This window comes from Pelodiscus sinensis, chromosome 6 (assembly GCF_052426305.1).
Source record: "Pelodiscus sinensis isolate ZL-2025 chromosome 6, ASM5242630v1, whole genome shotgun sequence".
In the NCBI taxonomy this organism is placed as follows: Eukaryota; Metazoa; Chordata; order Testudines; family Trionychidae; genus Pelodiscus; species Pelodiscus sinensis.
In genome coordinates, this window is record NC_143057.1 from 55,818,703 (window position 1) to 55,837,808 (window position 19,106).

Consider the following 19,106-nt stretch of genomic DNA (forward strand, 5'->3'; position numbering starts at 1 on the left):
AATACACAGAGAAGAGTTGGAACTTAATTTCATTTACAAGTTTAATTCTTATGCAAATGGTATGAACTGGGATATCGGATGGCTCGCACATTATCTTCCACATGTTAATGACTTAAACCAAGAAACCAAACAATGATAGTGCTAATGGTTCTTGATGTCTGTGTAGAATCTGGTGTTGGTCATCTTCCTTTCCAAGAGCAAACTAATGGTTATCAGCCTCTTGTAACTATTTAGTCTTTAAGGTGCTACTAGACTATTTTTTTTTTTAGTTTTTCCTGTTACAGACTAACTCAGCTATCCCTCTGAAGCTTATCTACTCACTTTCTCTTTTTTTCTTCCTTCCCTCCATTTTTTCCTTCTTCCTCCTCCTCCTCTTATTTATTTTTGGATCTGGACTTCTAACACTCCTGTCATCTGAAGAAGTGGGTTGTGCCCACAAAAGCTCATGATACCATCTACATGTTTTGTTAGTCTTTAAGGTGTTACTAGACTATTTGTTGTTTCTTAAGTTTTTCCTGTTACAGACTAACTCAGCTACCCCCTGAAGCTTTTTATATGACAGAACTGCTGTGGAAAACCAATAAGCAATGCAAAATGGGGTTAGCCACTTATCTCCCTTAAGTCAGTTAAGAGTTACACAATAAAACACTTTTGGAAAACTGATCCAAACTCACTCCATTTTGCTCCATTAAGCCACACCCAGATTTCTCACATTATCTTACCTGTAAATCACACAGTAAGTGATGGTAATTTGTGCGATTTCAGTGTTGCAGCTTGTCTGCTACCAGGAAACCACCTATGGCTAATCATCTCTATATTTTATTATGCTGTTTGGAGTCTATTGTCGTAATAAGATCTGTCTCACCTAGTCCACATAGCACAATTCATGAAAAATAGGGGTGAAATGCATCATTTAACCATTGCTTATTATTCTTCTGTAGAACTATATACTGCAAGGAGTGCCAAATGGAATGGTTTGATAATTTATAAGGAATCTAGAAGAGAACTGAACGAGAAACTAAAAACTCACTTCTTCCATGAGGTTGCTAAACACTAAGGGTACGTTTTAGACTACATGTCTCTGCCGACAGAGGCATGTAAATTAGGCTACCCGACATAGTCAACAAAGTAGGGATTTAAATATCCCCTGCTTCATTAAAATAAAAATGGCCACCGTGCTGTGCCGGTTCAGCTGATCATCAGCACAGCCTACAAGTCAAGACGCGGATCGGTCAACAAGGGAAGCCTTTGTCGAGCGCTCCTGTAAACCTCGTTTCATGAGGCATAAAGGAGTGGTCGACAAAGGCTTCCCTTGTCGACTGATCCGCATCTTGACTCGTGGGCTGTGCCGACGATCAGCTGAGCCGAGCTGGCACAGCGCAGCAGCCATTTTTATTTTAATGAAGCCGGGGATATTTAAATCCCCGCTTCATTGACTATGTCGGGTAGCATATTTTACATGCCTCTGTCGGCAGAGGCATGTAGTCTACACGTACCCTCTCAGACTAAAAAAGCCACTGTATACAATGCAGAGCAGGAGACTAAAACAACACCCTTCTCTAGGTCTGCCTGTATGACTTGTATTACCAAAATTTGTCTTTCAAAGACCCAACTGACTCTGCACATTTGACTCTTTGCATGGAAGTGTAGGTGGTTGTTAACTGCACTGATGAAGTATCATTCAATACTTACTTTAAAACCAAAAATCCAGTATCAGAAAGAAATAAACCACAACCAACTCCTCCCCTCTCCCACCAAAATAGTGAAATGAGAAATATCTGGGCACCCTCAGAGGGCATATTGTTATTAACACTGTTTTTATTTCCTTTTTACAAAAAATAGAAATAACAGACAAAAACGTACTTGACAAAAAAAACCAACAACAAAAAAACAATGCTATTGCCTTGGTCTCATTGAGGAGCTCAGCAGGCAGAGTCCTGGCTGAAGTTTTTACAGGATATGTCACTGAGAAAGGGAAATACAGACATAGTACAGTATATCCATGCAATAGACGAAGTACAAAACATATTCAGGGGCCAGATGAACATTCTGGAGGTTGCCTGTGTCACTGCAAATTCCAAACCATTACTTTTGCTCACCCATGCCTTTGAACAGAATCTCTTACAAACAAGTTACAGACACACATATAGCATAAAAACATTTTGTATATGGGCTATCTGCTACAAATTTAAGGCATCCTAACAGTCTTGTTTTGCTGGTGAGAGTTACATCCCCTACTAGTGTCCTTAAAAAATTATTTCAGGCATTTCAAGCTATGTCTGAAGGCAGATGAGACACCATGAGATGTGATTTACAGGAAGAATTCCTGCAGCTCTGGCTCTTCAATATTTTTTTGGCTGTAAGATTTCAGACTTTTCCTATTGATGTCATTATGCCTGTGGAGAAAGAGAAGATAATTATCTATGATCGTACTCATGATATGGAGGGTTTTGGTCTTGTTTACCTGATTTTATTCAGAATGCAAGCTTTGTGTAGTGAATGCACCTTTCTCCACAGCAAGGGTGGGGAACTTTTTTTGGGTCAAGGGCTAATGACCCACAGAAAAATCAGACAGGGGCTGCACAAAAAAGTAAGAAGCCAAAAACAAAACAAAACAAAACAAAAAACCCTGCCCTCACTTACATGGCCCCCAACTGTATAACCTTCATGGCACTCTAGATGGTCAGATTCTGGTGTGTAGCCAAACTTCACAGAGCACAGGTCAATGGTGCATGACTGAAGAGGTGGCTTCAAGCTCACATTTGCACAACTCTATCCTGCTGCAGATCTGTGCAGCCAGACAGCTGCTTTAATTTAACCCAGGCTAGAGTGGCCTCAAAGGGCTGAGTGCAGTCAGGGGTCAGCCTGGTATAGGGGCATTGTAGCTATACTCTCCCTGTGGTTGGTTTCATTATCAGAGGGAACTTATGGGACATGACTGCTTTCTTAAGAGCTGCTAGTGAAGATGATTGGAACAGGGTATCAGAGACCAATTTTAAAAGCCTCTTTTCACTGCTTGAATGCTGCTGGCCAGTTCCTCCTCATTGCCTGTGCCGGACATACCAACAGAAAATAGGCTTTGAATAGAAAAAACAAGAAACATCTTTCTGCGGCAGACTATTCTTCAACTTCTCTCAGCACCTACCAGTAGCACTGACCCCCAACAGTCTGCAAAGCATTCAGAATGTAACCAGTTTAAAGAGTGCATCACAAATGTGAATGAAGACATTTTGGGATGACTCACTACTGCTCTGTGCCACTTTTATGCCCAGGGTACTCTACTGGAATCTACTGATATATTGAATCCCTCAGCTTCTCTCATGTGAACGGCCATGCAGAGCCCAAAAGAAGCCATATGGCTGAAATACTATCCATGCTGCAGCTCTATGGGAAGGATGTAGCTTTGCTAGAGGAAGATGTCATCCAGAGGAAGACCACCAAACTAATGGCAAAATACTATTAATTCCTACCTCTCCTCAGTGTGCCGCACAATGCACCATTTTCTATGTTTTTATATCCCTTCACGTTGAGGGATGGGAGGAAGTGCTTTACTGTTCCCAGTTCCTGACAGCCTGAGGGGAAGATTTGCATAACAAGTTTCTACCATTGGTCCCCTGGCTGGTGGTAGAGATGATTACCACTGTGCCATGAGACTAGTGCACTATGGGGGCACTTACAGGGCAGTCACTGATGAATGGCCATAACTTATCTTCAGTCACTTTATGCTTAGGAAATATAACTAAATATAGTCAATTAGTGGTCACTGGATTTCATGGTGCCAATGTCTATTTTTATTATGCATTTGTAATTTTAAAAGGGTGGTCTATTTAATAACCAGGGACACTATGATGGTGGATTCTCTATAATGCACTAGCACAGCCAAACAAAGTACTTCTAATTGCTGATGGCTAGCAGCTAACACAGAGCTTCCTACTGATAAGCTGAACCAGTGCTCACTTTAATGCATTACAGATTTCAAATGAAAAACTGTGGGAAGTGAACAGTTCATTGGCATCTAAGACACAAGTAATTGCAAACATTTGTTTGGACTTATAATAAATAAAAAGTGAACCAGTCCTTTCAAAGAGAAAAAAAATAACCCTCCACATTGAAATCTCTCTTCAGATATTCAGAGAAAGGGTGAATCTAATTTTATAACGGCCCTGGAAATTTTAATAATTTCTTCACCATCAAGCTGTGAGCAACTTGGAAAAGCAAACCACAAGCTGAACCCCTGACACAGAGGAGATTTTTTAAAGTTGGAGTTGGATGGGGATGTTAGTTGATTCCAAGTCTATCTCAAATAATTATTCACCATTTGCTAAAACAAATTACATAGGCATAGGTTAGAGTTAGAATGAATTTGAGATGTCCAGACAGATAAGCCAGAGATTATAACAACAGCACTGTTTCTCAAAGTGGTCCGTGGATCCACACTGAAAACCAGCTAACTGGCTGTGCTGGTTTGTTTATTTCACAGCTCTGCAGCCACAGAGCCTTGCAGCTCCCATTGGCTCTGGTTCACTGTTTGGAACCAAAGGGAGCTGCAAAAGGTTATAAAGGCAGAGGGAGCACCCTATCTGAAGGGTGGTTCTTTTTTGAGAAGCATCTGTACGATGTTTCAATCAGAATTACAGTCTTCCAACTCATTCCAGAGGGGGAAAAATCAGACTCTGTTCAGAAAACATTTGTAATGGGAACGATGCTGATACTTTCCCCCAACATATTAAGCTGCACAGGTTACGCAACACTAGGAGGTAGGGTTGCAGCTGAATGGGAGAATGACAGGAACAGTCTTGCCAACCTTGAATGTTCCAAAATCATGAGAATCACCACCAAAAAAAAAAAAAAAAAAAAAAAAAAAGTTTGACTTGAACATCACGAGAAGCTTTTTAATTAAAAAACAAACAAACAAACAAAAAACACCACACTTCTTTTAGGTCTGGTTTCTGATTTCTGACTTGTAGGGTTAATTGCCCCTTTTTCAAATTCAGGAAACTCTCCTGATATACTCAAAAACACACACCTCAACTGGGGGACCTCCTCTCTTTTACTCTTGGTGCACAGGGGACTTGTCTACAAAACCATCCCTTTCCGAAGCATCAATCCACACCTCATTCTTCCTTCTTCTGCTAGACACTGCCCCAACCAGCTCTCATGCCAGGATACTGTTCCCTACTCAGCTCTTTCTCCCCTTCACTGGATGCTACCCCTTGTGAATAATCTGAGTGAATGCAGCCAAGTTGACATTGGCTTCCTGAAGACAGGAGAGGAAGAGGGAGACACCCACCCACTGAGCCATCCACCCACTCCATAGATCCTTTTTCTAAATCACATACCACTGCCTTTGCCTCTCTAACCCCACTCAGTGCTAATTAAACACTCTCCGTAAACTGGTTCCCTGTTTCTCTCTCTGCTTGAGGGTCCAGGAAGTATGAACGTGATCTGATTCACTATGCAGGAAATAGCAAGGAGAACAACAGCATCTGGTATGACTTGAATTGCAGTTCAACATCTGCAGCTCAAACAATGAAAAGTTCTGTGGCACCTTAAAGAATAACAGATTTATTAGGACATAAGCTTTCGTGGGTAAAACCCACTTTATCAAATAAATCTGTTCTCTAAGGTGTCACAGGACTCCTCTGTTGTTTTTGCAGATACAGACTAACGTGACCACCCTTCTGAGACATCTGCAGCTCAGTCTCACAGTAGAGGCCTCTCAACAACTGCAACACAATCTGCGCACAGCTACGGCCTAGAAGACATCCTCAGGACCATATAGATAGTATATATTGTGTGGATGCATAGAAAACATATTGAGAGTTGCATATGCAGCCCCACAATAGTGAATAGATTGAGAGCCACCAGTCTGAACTATAAAAATCAATGTGGGTATACGTGAGAACAATTCAGATGGTAAGGCACAGACAGTTACCCCCGCGCATATATATATATATATATATAATCTCCTGACCTAAAAAACTGCTGAAGTCATTCAAATTCCTAAACTGTTAAAAGATTACTTTCAAGCTTTCCCTAAATTTGCTAGCACCAGGTCAAAATAACAGAATAGTTTAAGGAATATTTTCTTTTAAAACAAACATATATCTTATCAAATGCTGCATTTTGCTGCATTCATTTATGGCTATTGAGAGATTGTTCTGTCTGCATGACAATCTCATAACACAGTACATTTAAATAAGAAAGATTAAACAAATGGTCACAATCATGAGACTTTGTTTTAACATATATTTCTTTTGAAGTGCAAGGCCAGGTGAAAAGAATAAGGAAGGGTGAACGCAGTACTTTATGTTCAGATTATGACTGGAGGTTCACTTGACCTGCTCATGAGAGGAAATTTAATTTCCATTCTCATCTGGTATTTGACTTTCATTCAACAGAGACCGAGTGCTATGCCAAATGGAACTAAATTGTGTGGTGGATTTATGACTACGACTACTTTTATGCATGCTCAGAGCTGAAGCCTCTAAGCTAATTCACCTGTGACATTAGCAGAAGTCCATCATAAAAGAGTGTGTTTTTTTATTTTTTTAAGGAAATCAAATATTTGCCCTAGTTTTTTATCCCTGGCACCAATCACTTCATTTATCTCCGCTGTGAATTATTTTAACAAGCACATGCAATTAGGGGGAAAAAGCAACAATAATGAAGCCAAACAATTCACTCTGCATCAGCACATACCATGCATAGTTATATAGATGTTCTTCAATCAGCATGCTAGAGGAAAGATTGGTGTAGTTGGAGTAAGGCCCCTAGGGAAGTGCAATATATAAGTCAGTTGAAAACATGCAATGAGCTTATCACATGCATAGTTCACACAGACACATTTATAGTAATTGTGCAGCCAAAAGGTTACAGGAGCATTTTAACAGTGAAGACTTTAAAAAAATATATTTTAAAACATTATTAAGCTGTTACTTTTTTTAAAGCAGAGAAAGCCCATTGCTGTGATGTATTTCTGAGCCATTGTGAAATAACATTTCCAGATGAGTTTGGTGTTTGACAAAGATAACATGCAAATGTGACATCTGACATTTAACAGGGTGACCTCTCAAGGTCCCTTCAGTCCTAGGATTCTATATAGAGCAAGTGTCAATACTGCAAGTAATGATTGATAGCATTAGAATTTCCTTCTCAACTGTTTAATCTTCCTAAGTGAGCAAAGTAAACTATTTATGATACCACTTACTGTCAGTTTGCAGTGTTGTAGCTGTCTTGATCCCAAAATATTAGAAGATGGGTGAGACAGTATCTTTTACTGGACCAACTTCTGTTGGTGAAAGAGAAGGCAAGCACGAAAGCTTGTCTTTTTCACCAAAAAAGTTGGTTCAGTAAAAGATATTGCCTCACCCATACGGTCTCTTTTTCTGCCAGAATATTTTTGAAGACAATTCTCTCTCTCTAATATCTGAATCCATATTTTTGAAAAATTTCACTCTGATGGTATAAATCACTTCTGTATTTCAATGGCAGTCCAACTATTAAAGTTATGACAATCTACAAGCTATTTGAAGGCCCAAATCTGAAATCTTTAATTTAGTGTAATAGTTCTGAGCAAATAGAATTAAGAGTACCCACTCCTCTCCCTCTAACCTATCCTCTTTAATTTACATTTTTAAATTTTCATTTAATGTTTTGGCACTACATGGTCTATTAATAATAGAGTAACATGTAATCTCTTATGAGATTGCTTTTTATTTTTGCTTTTGCTTTATTCTTTCCTTTATTCACTAGTTTTCACTGACTGTATATTTGTATGCATCTTTTCCTCCTCTTTTTCCATTAAATTATATTTTTCTAAGGTACATAGTTCCTCCATTTTTCTCCCTTGTTTTCTGATGTTTTCCTCTTCAGTTCCTTCATCCTTTTCTCATCACCCATTCATCCCTTATCTCTTGTCCTTCTCAACCCAAGAGACCCTGACTCATCACTTGTACTCAATAGGGATGTTAGTGTATAATCGAGTAAACGATTAACCGATAAGCCTGTACATACTGGTTAATCCTATTGACTACACACACCTCCTCCCATCTTGCTGGCAGCAAGGGGGGGATTGGGAGCTGGTGCCCATTAGGAACTGCTTTTAAATCAGATTCTCACCAGATCTGCCTGCCCCCCATCCTCACGCTGTTGTCTCTGATAGAGTCAGCAGCGCGGAGGTTGAAGGGGGCAGGTTGGAGCTGATACGCAGGGGGAGCTGGCTTTCAAGCCAACTCCCCACACGTATCGGCTCCCACGGACCTGCTGCCCCCTCTTGCTGCCTCCTACAGAGGCAGTGGGGGCAGACAGGCAGGAGCCAGTGCTGGGGAGGACCAAGCTTAAAAGCCAGTTTCCTCCCAAAACCAGCTCTGCAGTGCTGCCTGCTCCCCCAACCCTGTGCTGTTGCCTCTATTAGAGGCAGCAGTGCGGAGGGAGGGCAGGGGAGGCTGCTGTGAACCAGCTTCCATCTATGTGGGAGTCCAAGCTCCTTATGGACATAGGCTGTTCCACATCTGGCCTCTGTCCATGGGGAGCTTGGACCCTCCATGGACAGGGGCTGCTGCCACCCCACACTGCTGCCTCTGTATCAGAGGCAGCAGCACAGGGCAGCTGGACTGTGCAGGGAGCTGGTTTTTAAGCCGGCTCCCTTCATGGACCAGCTCCTGCCTGCCGCCCTGCACTGCTGCCTCTTAGAGAGGCAGCAGCACAGGGTGCAGGGGGCTCCCCGGGAATGGGGCCAGAGCACACTAGCTACCGGCTCTGCTGCCAGGGACTAGCAAATAGTCATGTAATCACTAAAATTTCATATGGTTGCACAACTATTCAATTATACAATATCTAACATCCCTAATGTTCAGTGCTCCACCATGTCCTGTCACTCACACATTCTATTCTCTTCCTTGCCAGACATGCCTGTTGCTCCTTTAAGCCATCACCTGCACATACAAAGTGCATTCAAACTGCAACCACATATACATTTCTTTCTCTCCCTACTCCAGGAGGAATTCTTTCTCCCTCCTTCAAACAAGGGAGGTGGTTTCTGAACAGACACATCCTTCTTTCCCCTGGTCATCTCAGGAGGGGCACATATTTGGGTATCCAGGCCACATGCAGTGATTATGGCTCAGCTCACTCTGACACAATGGCACTCATCAGCTGCTCTGGTATGAAGAGGAGGGAGTGTAGGGGAAAGAAGGTTACAGCGGGAGGGTGTGAGGAGTGCACTGAGCAGTGGCTGCTCAGAGGGATCACTATAGTGTAGAGCAGTGGTGGGCAACCCATGGGTCTCGACCCCCAAGGGGGTCGTGGATGTCTTCCTGGTGGGTTGTGGTGCTAAGATCCAGCTGGCCGGGAGTTGGGCCTGGCTGTTGGCGGCCACGCGGCGCTTAGATCTGGCTGGCCGAGGGCTGTGGTGGAAAAAAGTTTGCATACCACTGGTGTAGAGAGAGGCAGAGACAGGCAGCAGCAGCAGGAAGAGGGAATATTTACATTATTTTCTGGCACCCACTCAATCCTGTCACTGTAGGTAACCAGATCTATAATATTGGGGTGTCCCTGAATGTATTTATACCTTCAAAATCCAAAGGTTTTTAAGTTAAAGGTCTCACTATCACCCGTCACCCACAATAAGTTTAAAAATTAAGCTTAAAAATTTATTCTGGGTGAGATTCGCCTCTGAAGAGCACAGAGCCAATGCATCAATTAAGAGCACTTGTGGACTTAAACGGTTCCTAGATTTTGTATTGACTCTCTGCACAGGGGGGAATTTCACCCTCAGCAATTCATCCTCTTTCCTTAAATCTTCAAATAAAAGCCAACTATGATCTGCAGCCTGCATTTCTTTTTACCAGTTAAGCAGAGCATATTGTTATGGTTATGGGGAGGGAAGAACACGAGGTTGTCATTCTTAATAAAAAAGAAATTGTTCATTACTTAAAAAGGAAAAGAAGTGAGAAGGGGTAAAAAGGCTTCCTTCCCCACACCCTGAAAGTACTCACTGTCTTATGTTTTCCTTTAGTAGGAGCTACTGGATTTCCTTTGCTGTCCGCAGCCTTTCTTCCTAATGAGGTAAAGGGCAGTGTTGATGAGGTTTTTATCAGGTTTGCTGTTTGACAGTTGTTATTGTTGTTCTGGTTCCCACTCAGAGTCTCCATTATAGATCTCAATGTTCCAAACGGCCTTTTCAGCTGATCGCCAGGTTCAGCGTTGGCTGGAGCCCGCGGAGGCCCTTTGCCCCGGTCTTTGTCTTTTTCCTCATTAAGTTCAGTCTCTGTTTGCTCCATCTGCACTATGGGCTCCTCAAAGGTCACTCGGAGTTTTAAATTCTGGGAGGTTCTGCGTTTTGAAGAGGGAGATTTGAGGGCGCTCTTAGGACTAGTAGCAACCTTTTGAACAGCGACACTGTCAGTGCTGGACTGAGAGGTATCTGCAGAAACTTGGCTCTGAGAAGCAATACCAGATTGATACTGGGATTCGTTATCAGGATCGCTGCTCTCTGAAGAGGGAGATGCGCTGTGACCATCCAGAGATTTGGAAGCCCTAATGCCAAAAGGAAACCTGCGCCCTGCTGCCGAAGTGTGTTTCTTAATCATCAGATGCAAATTCTCAGTATTTTCAACACCTTCTACTATGGGTTGTGGCCTAGGTTTGTCTGTTCTTTTCACAGGAGTATTCTTCAGATCCTCAGAATTATTTGAGTCTGTATCAGACTCGCTGAGGGATCTCTGCATAAGATGCCTCAGTCTGGCTAACTTCAGCTCCCTTTTCTCTGGTAGAATCTTCTTCACATTCTTGGAGGAATCATGAAATTCCAACGTAAGTTTCTCCTGCATACAGACATTCTCAGAGAGTTCTTTTCCCAATAATTGGCGCAGGATTTTATCTGAGTCCTCATCTTTCGTCTTGGATTGAGTACAGCTGGAAGTTCCCATGCCACCAAGAATCTGAATCCCATCTTGGGTATTTAATTTTCTTTTGGGCAGAGACAAATCATCTGCACCAGAGGGTTTCCACTGAGATTTGCCAGAAGCAGGGGACAATGGTGAACTTAAAAGAAAAAAAGAACAAAATGTTCAATACAGGATGCCACAGTCCAATATGTATAGATATAAAATTCAGTGCTGCCATTTCCAGAGCAAGTCTGTCTGAGCACACTGCCATTCTTTAACCCTTGATCTTTGTCCATGTAGAATGTATAATTATGGAGTAACTGCAGTGACTCCACAATGAGGGCTCTGTTTCCATAGCAAATTAGATTTTGACTTCCTTTCTTTCCTAACTTTCACAAATAAAAGCCTTTACAGCCTGAAATTGTGTATGGATACTTGAATTCCAAAAAGAGTTTGACAAAAAAAAGTTGAAAGAAATATTTATTTTTTTCAGTTATAGGTCATACACATTTTTCAAAAAGGTAAAAAGTCACTTCTCTTCTCTGTTTGCTCATAATAAAAGGACAGTTTGTTCTAGTTACCACAAACACACCTTGGCTATTTCTACACTGCCCCCTCTTGTGCAAAAAATATGCAAATGAGGCAAAGCGTGGAATATCGCTGTGCCTCAATTACATAATTAATGAGGCTCCGTTTTTGCGCAAGAGGCTTTTGCGCAAGAGTTGTTCTTCCTGAAAAAAAGAGGAAGAATGGCTCTTGCACAAGAGGGGGTTTTTTTTGCGCAAAAATGGATTAATTATGCAGATGAGGCATGGTGATATGCCATGCTCTGCCTCATTTGCATATTTTTTGTGCAAGAGGAAGCAGTGTAGACATAGCCCTTATGTTAGCTCTGGGTGCATTTCACACATATTAGATTTCACCCACCACTAATAATATACCATGTAAGACTACATAAAAAGCTAGGGCCAGTCATCCCCCTTCACTTATAATTAGAATACTGAAAAGGATGTAAGTATACATGAAGTTCAACATTATTAGGACATTAAACTAATAAAATGAATCCAAATACTGGAAAGTGCAGAAATGCTACTTTAAGTCTGGCTTGCACGGGATTTAGGTTACAGAGCCCCTTCCCAGAGGAATGGGTTAGGGTCCACAAACTCCATATCCTAATTACAAACCACACAGCACCCTGCTTTTACTTACAGCTAGATGCAAAAGGACACAGCTATGGTTAATTTGAGGCAGGATGGGAGTGAATGTTTCCTTTTCAAACAACTGTAGCTTTAATCATATTTCTAATGTGGTTGTACTAAATTAGTATACTATTATTTATCACTTCATCATAATTAAGAATTTTTTGACTGGGACTATATATAGTAATAAGTGAAATAGACAAATTAAAGCTGCTTCTGGCCTGCTGAGAAATGTGCATGCAATAAGTATTTGGGTCTAGCATTGAGATTCCTATCATTTGGGTGAAAGAGGGTTAGGTTCTCATGATCTTCCTTGGCTCTTGGAATGTGTGTTTCATCCTAACCCACATAATAAAGAAGAGGTGAGTCGCTAGAATTAGTGAGTGATGAAGAACATCTATCTTCCTCTCTCATTTGAAAAAGATATAATAACCAAGCAATCCTCAGAAGGTGTATTTGCACTATTTCTACTTCAGAAAATAATATATATAATAATGATTTGCACTTCTATAATTCCCTGTCCAGTGTACTTTACAGATACTAAAGATTGCTATTTGTTTCCTGTAATGTACTAGATGCTGCATAAATAGTGCTCTAAGGGTTTAATCCTAAAACCACTGAGGTCAATTGATTTTAGTTAGCTCCATAATACTCCTGTTATGTATAATCTCAGTTTTACAGATAAAGACATTGAGCGAGAAAGATTAAGGGAAGAACCTGCATATATTTTAAGTATGCGTGTTACTTTGCTTCCTTTTACAGTCCCACTGAAGTCAACTGGACTGACAACTAATTAGAGGTAAGCACATAAGGTTTTGCAGGTCAGGATATAATTGGCTTGGCCAAAAACATATAAGAAGTCTGTGGCAGGGCTGGAAACATAAAACAGCCTGCATGCTCCCAGTTTGTCTCCTTCCTCCGTAGTGCTATTCAATTAATGTCAAGCGAACTATTCTAGCGAAAGGCGTTGATCTACTAAATTATATGTTTCTGGTTCTGTGGCTTTTTTACACTAACTAGGGTTGGCAAAACACATGATGAGTGTGAGGAGCCATATTAGTCTACACGCTTGTTTTGTTAGCAACTGGTTTTATGAATTATAGCCAGCAAGAGGTTACAATGGATCACATAAAGTGAAGCTTTACAATTTTGCCAAGTGTTTCCAGTGTTAGCTGTGATTCATCTTATACAAAATGTACTCTGCTTCCACAATAAATCAGATTTTACACTGGTGAGGAAAAGGCATGATTAGTTCTGCTTACCTTTTTCTAAGACCGTCCAATATTTACACCTCATTACAATATGACAACTTAAAATATGTGAACTTTATATTAACAGTGAAATAAATGTATTTAGTTTTAGCAGATGTTTTACTATTTTTAATGTGTGAATGATTAGACATACCATGACCCCTCATGATAAAAGTTATACAATAAAAAGGCTCCAAGTTACACTACTTTAGAATTCCACTCCTATAAATTCTGTTACCTTGGGGATGTTGGTAGTGATTTGCCCTCTGATCTCTGGGCTTCTAAAAGCTGCTGGAGTTGATTCTGTAATGTTACACGTTCTACCGTTTGCCTGCAAAGGAAAATTAAACCATCAAATCCATTTTTTCTATACATGAGAATAAATGACACCACTCATTCAACATCTCATTCAGAAGAAAGGCTCTGTTCATCTGTAACTGAAGATACAAATACAGAGCATATAAAAATATTAACATGGACAAAGAGATTCTGTGCTCCTGTAAATTGCTTCTAATACCTGCGATCCCTGGATAGCACCTTCTGAAAGCTGCCTAGTTAATATACATTATTTATTACTACAGGTTGTACCTCCCTTAATCAGGACTCCCTGGTCCAGCAACATCTGTGGTCTGGCATGGACCACGGATGTCCCTGGACCACAGAGCGCAGGAAGAGGGAGGTCTGGTTCAGGGCACTGGCGATGCAGCTGGGAGCCAAGAGAGAGACAGACGGGGGAGGGGGGGAGAAGGGGAGAGGACTTGGTGGAGAGTTCTGGCCCTAGCAGAGCTCCCTGGTCCCAGAGGCTGGGGAGCTCTAACTTACCTGCGGCCATGCACCTCTGGCCCCATCTCTGGCCATGGCGCTCCGGCTGCATTCTGGTTCCAGCAGCCAAGGAACTCTAGCCCCAGCCTCAGCCAGGGAGCTCTGGTCCAGACCGTGGAGCTCCAGCCCTAACCCTCCACCCCGGATGCAGAGCTCTGGCCCCAGCCAAGTGGCTGCAGAGCTCTACCTTGGCTGAGGAGCTCTAGCTGTGGTGCTCCGGCCCCGGAAGCAGCTGGATCAGGGAGAGCCCCAGGGGGGCTGAGGCAGCAGGAGGGGCAGGGTGGAGCCCTAGTCTGGTGGCAGCATGGCCACAAGTGGAGGGACCTTCCCTGTTCTGGCAAATCCCCTCGTTCAGGACCAGTCAGGTCTTGAGGGTGCCAGACCAGCGAGGTCCAACCTGTAGTAGTGACTGCTGTAAGCTGCAAGTTTAAAATTTTAAGGTGCAGTTTGCTGAAGCTGAGAGATGCAACTATTATCATAGAATCATAGAGCTGGAAGAGACCTCAGAAGGTCATCAAGTCCAGACCCCTGCCCAACGCAGGATCAATCCCAACTAAATCGACCCAGCCTGGGCTTTGTCGAGCCAAGACTTAAACACCTCTAGGGATGGAGATTCCACCACCTCCCCAGGTAACCCAATCCAGTGCTTCACCATCCTCCTAGTGAAATAGTTTTTCCTAATAGCTTACCTAGACCTCTCCCACTGTAACTTATGACCCTTGTTCTGCCATATGACACTACTGTGAACAGCCTTTCTCCATCCTCTTTGGAACCTCCCTCCATCCCTTTGGAACCTCTTCTCTTCTGCAGACTAAACAAACACAAATCCCTCAGGTCTCCCCTCATAGGTCATGCGCTCCAGTCCCCTAATCATTTTGGTTGCCCTCCGCTGAACCCTTTCCAATGCGTCCACATCCTTTCTATAGTCGAGGGCCCAGAACTGGACACAATATACCAGATGTGGCCACACCAAAGCTGAATAAAGGGGAATAATCACTTCTCTGGATCTACTGGCAATTCTCCTCCTAATGCACCCTAATATGCCATTAGCTTTCTTGGCTACAAGGACACACTGTTGACTCATATCCAGCTTCTCATCCACTGAAATCCCCAGGTCCTTTTCTGCAGAACTGCTACTTAGCCATTTGGTCCCAAGCCTGTAACAATGCTTGGGATTCTTCCGTCCCAACTGCAGGACTCTACGCTTGTCCTTGTTGAACCTTTTGGCCCAATCCTCTAATCTGTCCAGGTCACTCTGGATCCTATCCCTGACCTCCAACTTATCTACCTCTCCCCATAGCTTAGTGTCATCTGCAAACTTGCTGAGGGTGCAATCCATCCCCTCATCCAGGTCATTAATAAAGAAGTTGAACTGGTCCAAAAACAGATTCTTGGGGCACTCTGCTAGAAACCGACCACCAACCTGACATCGAGCCACTGATCACTACCTAACAGTCTAGCCAGCTTTCTATCTATCTTACAGTCCATTTATCCAATCCATACTCCCTTAACTTGCTGGAAAGAATATTGTGGGAGACCGTATCAAAAGTTTTGCTAACTTCAAGGTATATCACATCCACTGACTTTCCACAGAGCCATTTACCTCATCAAAGGAGCTAATCAGATTGGTCAGGTACGACTTGTCCTTCATGAATCCATGTTGACTATTCCTGATCACTTTCCCCTCTTCCTAGTGCTTCAAAATGGATTCCTTGAGGATCCCCACCATGATTTTTCCGGGGTCTGAGGTAAGGCTGACTGGTTTGTAGTTCCCTGGATCGTCCTTCTTCCCCTTTTTAAAGATGGGAACCACATTTGCCTTTTTCCAATCATCCAGGATCTCTCTCGATCTCCGCAAGTTTTCAAAGATAATGGCCAAAGGCTCCGCAATGACATTTGCCAACTCCCTCAGTCCCTCGGATGCATTAAATCCGGATTTGTGTATGTTTAGTTTTTCTAAATAGTTCCTAAGTTGTTCTTTCCCCACCAAGGACTGTCGACCTCCTTCTCATACTGCATTGCCTAGTGCATTTGTCTGGGTGCTGACCTTGTCCGTGAAGACAGAGGCAAAGAAAGCCCTGAGTACTTCAGCTTTTCCCACATCATCTGTCACCAAGTTACTTCCTTCATTCAGTTATCCACACTCTCTCTGATCACCCTCTTATTGCTAACATGCCTGTAGAAACCTTTCTTGTTATCTTTCACATCCCTTGCCAGCTGCAATTCCAATTGCGCTTTCACCTTCCTGATAACTTCCCTGTATTCTCAAGCAATATTTTTATACTCCTCTCTAGTCACCTGTCCAAGTTTCTACTTCTTGTAAGCTTCCTTTTTGTATTTAAGCTCACCATGGATGTCCCCGGTAAGCCAATCTGGTCGCCTTATATATTTGCTTTTCTGGCTGCGCATCGGGATGGTTTCTTCCTGTGCCTTTAATAAGGCTTCTATTAGTGCATCTGGTGCCAGCTTAAGATCCCCAAATATCAAGTGACAGCAAATTTAAGGTTAGGTCACAATGCCTCTTCCTCAGCTGTGCCTGGGTAGGGAGAAGGGGGGGGGGGGACTGCTCTTTGCAGAAGGTCCTAGCTCTGGAGTTTTGCTATTATTCCCTTTGCAGAACAAATCGCAGAACGTCAAGAGGAGGGGACAAGGACATTGACCACAGAATAGGACTAATGCATCATTAGAACAAACATCCTCATCTTAAAGGACAGTACAGATTGTGTACCTGTGGTGTACCAAGAGCAACACGGATTGGACCGTTTCTCTCTAAGACACAATCTCGCCAGTGCTTCTCTGCTGGTCTCTGCAGCACTTTCCCACAGAACAGTGGTGAAAGCCAATAGAATGCAGTGCAGCTGACAGAATATACCACTATAGCCCATACACCACCTCTTTAATTTCCTGTTTTACTTTGTATATGATTTATCAATGGTCTGCATGCATAGCCATCACTTTGGAGAAGCACAACTAAATAAATATAAAATACAGTGCATGACTGATAGTGCTTGTATGATTATAGGATAACCCTACCAAAGAAATAGAGAAAATCCATACATGAATACAGACACTCATTCCTGGTACAGACAGAGATCAATATAAAACAAAAATATAAAGATGGCATACATGATACATTGCATTTCTCTTGTACTGTGTGGCTCAGGAAAGACAATATTTCTTATTTAAATTCCAGTATCTCCAAACTTTGCAGAGCTAAAAACGGTGACTTCATAACTATAGGAAAAGAACTTTCCAAAAGCAGATATAGTTTTTCTTTCTCCTTTGACACATTCCCAAATACAGTAAAACTCCAATAGTCTGGCATCCAATAGTCCGGCACTCCTGATAGTCCGGCATCAAAATGGCAAGAGCCTAGTGAGTGAGCTTTGGCAAAAAATGAGTCACAAGGTAACAGCGGCAGCAGCTGAACTGAGCAAAAAGGGTAAAAAAGGCTTAAAAAAATGAAAACATTACAGTATACTGTATACAGTATGTACAATAAAAAAGGTTAAGAACACTTTATATACAGTATATAATGTATACAGTATATATATATAACCAGTTTATAGTACCTCCTGATAGTCCGGCATATTTGATAATCCGGCACCTCCTAGGTCCCATAGGTTCCGGATTATTGGAAGTCCACTGTACAACATTTTACTGTTGAGATGTTTTTATGTACATATAAGAGTTTAAGGCCTTTTTAAGAGGTGTTTTAAGTTTATTTGTTTTCATTTTTCTTTCCTTCAACAGTTTGTACAGATGAACTCATGGTAACTAAAACACATGTAGAATAATATAAGACAGGGTGAGCAATCATTTTAGAAGGGGGGCCACTTCACAGATTTTCGAAGTGGCTCTGGGCCACCCCAGAAGGGATGGGGCCTCGGGTAAAAGCGACAGGGCTAGGACACTTCCATGCTCCCCTGCCCCCAGACCCTGACTGGCCTGGGGACAAAGGAAGCACATGAAGTCCTTTCCCCACCCCACCCCTTGCCTGTTCTAAACAGCTGGTGGATCCCTCTAGGTGCTGTGTGCCCTGGGTGGCAGGAGGAGACATTGTGAGCTCCCCTTGCCCTCAGGCCAATCCAGGTCTGGGAGTGCACGAAGTCTCTCACCACCTGCCCTGCCCTGCAAATGCATATAGCACCTAAAGTGAACTGCCAGCAGATCAAATCCGCTGGCGGTTCACTTCATATGCTCCCCCATCTTGATTGGCCTGGAGGTGGGGGAGTGGCAGGGCAGCCATGGGCTGGATCAACCTGCTTGGTTGACCACCTAGCCCAGCCCTGATATAAGAACAAATCCCAATACATTTTTAAAAATTAATTACAAAATGTCTAGAATAGCATTTCTGTAAAATGTTAGAGAATACATCGTGGGTTGGGGTAGTATAATAAATATACTACATTTAAAGTGCAGAGCTGCATCAGGGGTAGCTTCCGGGGCTGATGCGAGCTGGGACTAAGCAGTCCTGGCTCTAGGACCACTGCAGCTCTGCCTCCCCTGACTCCTCGCTCTCCCCCACCCCCTCCCAATAATGCAGAGACAGAACTAGGGGGAACCAGCTTCAGCTTCTGCTTCCCTCCCCCCTTGTTGCAGAGGCAGAGGGGAGAGAGAAGCAAGTAGTTGACTCAACTACTCCTTTACACCCCTAGGCAGGGGACTGGACTTGATGACCTCTCGAGGTCCCTTCCAATTCTAATAGTCTATGATTCTATGCCGGCCGCTAAGTTTATGTGTATACTTCAATGAAAAAAACCCTTTCTGGCCTATGCCAGCTGACTTGGACTTGTGGGCCTTGGGACATTTCATGGCAGTATAGGCTTCTGGGCCTGGACTCTAGGACTCTGCATGTAGCAGGGTCTCAGAGCTCAGGCTCCAACCCAAGCCCAGAAGGTTATGAAAGAATGAAAGAGCCTTGCAGCTTGAGCTTGCGAATTCAA

At 42.7% G+C, this 19,106-nt stretch overlaps 1 protein-coding gene across 7 annotated transcripts in view; it reads right to left on the reverse strand.

The window, feature by feature from the left end:
- Positions 1-1,800: 1,800 nt before the first annotated feature.
- Positions 1,801-19,106, reverse strand: part of SNCAIP (synuclein alpha interacting protein) — a 133,112-nt gene continuing 115,806 nt past the window's right edge. For 6 of the 7 annotated variants that reach the window (XM_075931950.2, XM_075931945.2, XM_075931948.2 and 3 more), the window contains 4 exons: positions 13,577-13,669; positions 9,999-11,046; positions 6,703-6,773; positions 1,801-2,396 (listed from right to left, as the gene is read on the reverse strand). In XM_075931950.2, the coding sequence (XP_075788065.2) occupies positions 2,312-2,396; positions 6,703-6,773; positions 9,999-11,046; positions 13,577-13,669 (1,297 nt within the window). In that variant the 3' untranslated portion in view covers positions 1,801-2,311. The remainder of the gene's footprint in view (positions 2,397-6,702; positions 6,774-9,998; positions 11,047-13,576; positions 13,670-19,106) is intronic. The other variant, XM_075931951.2, reaches the window with a different exon arrangement.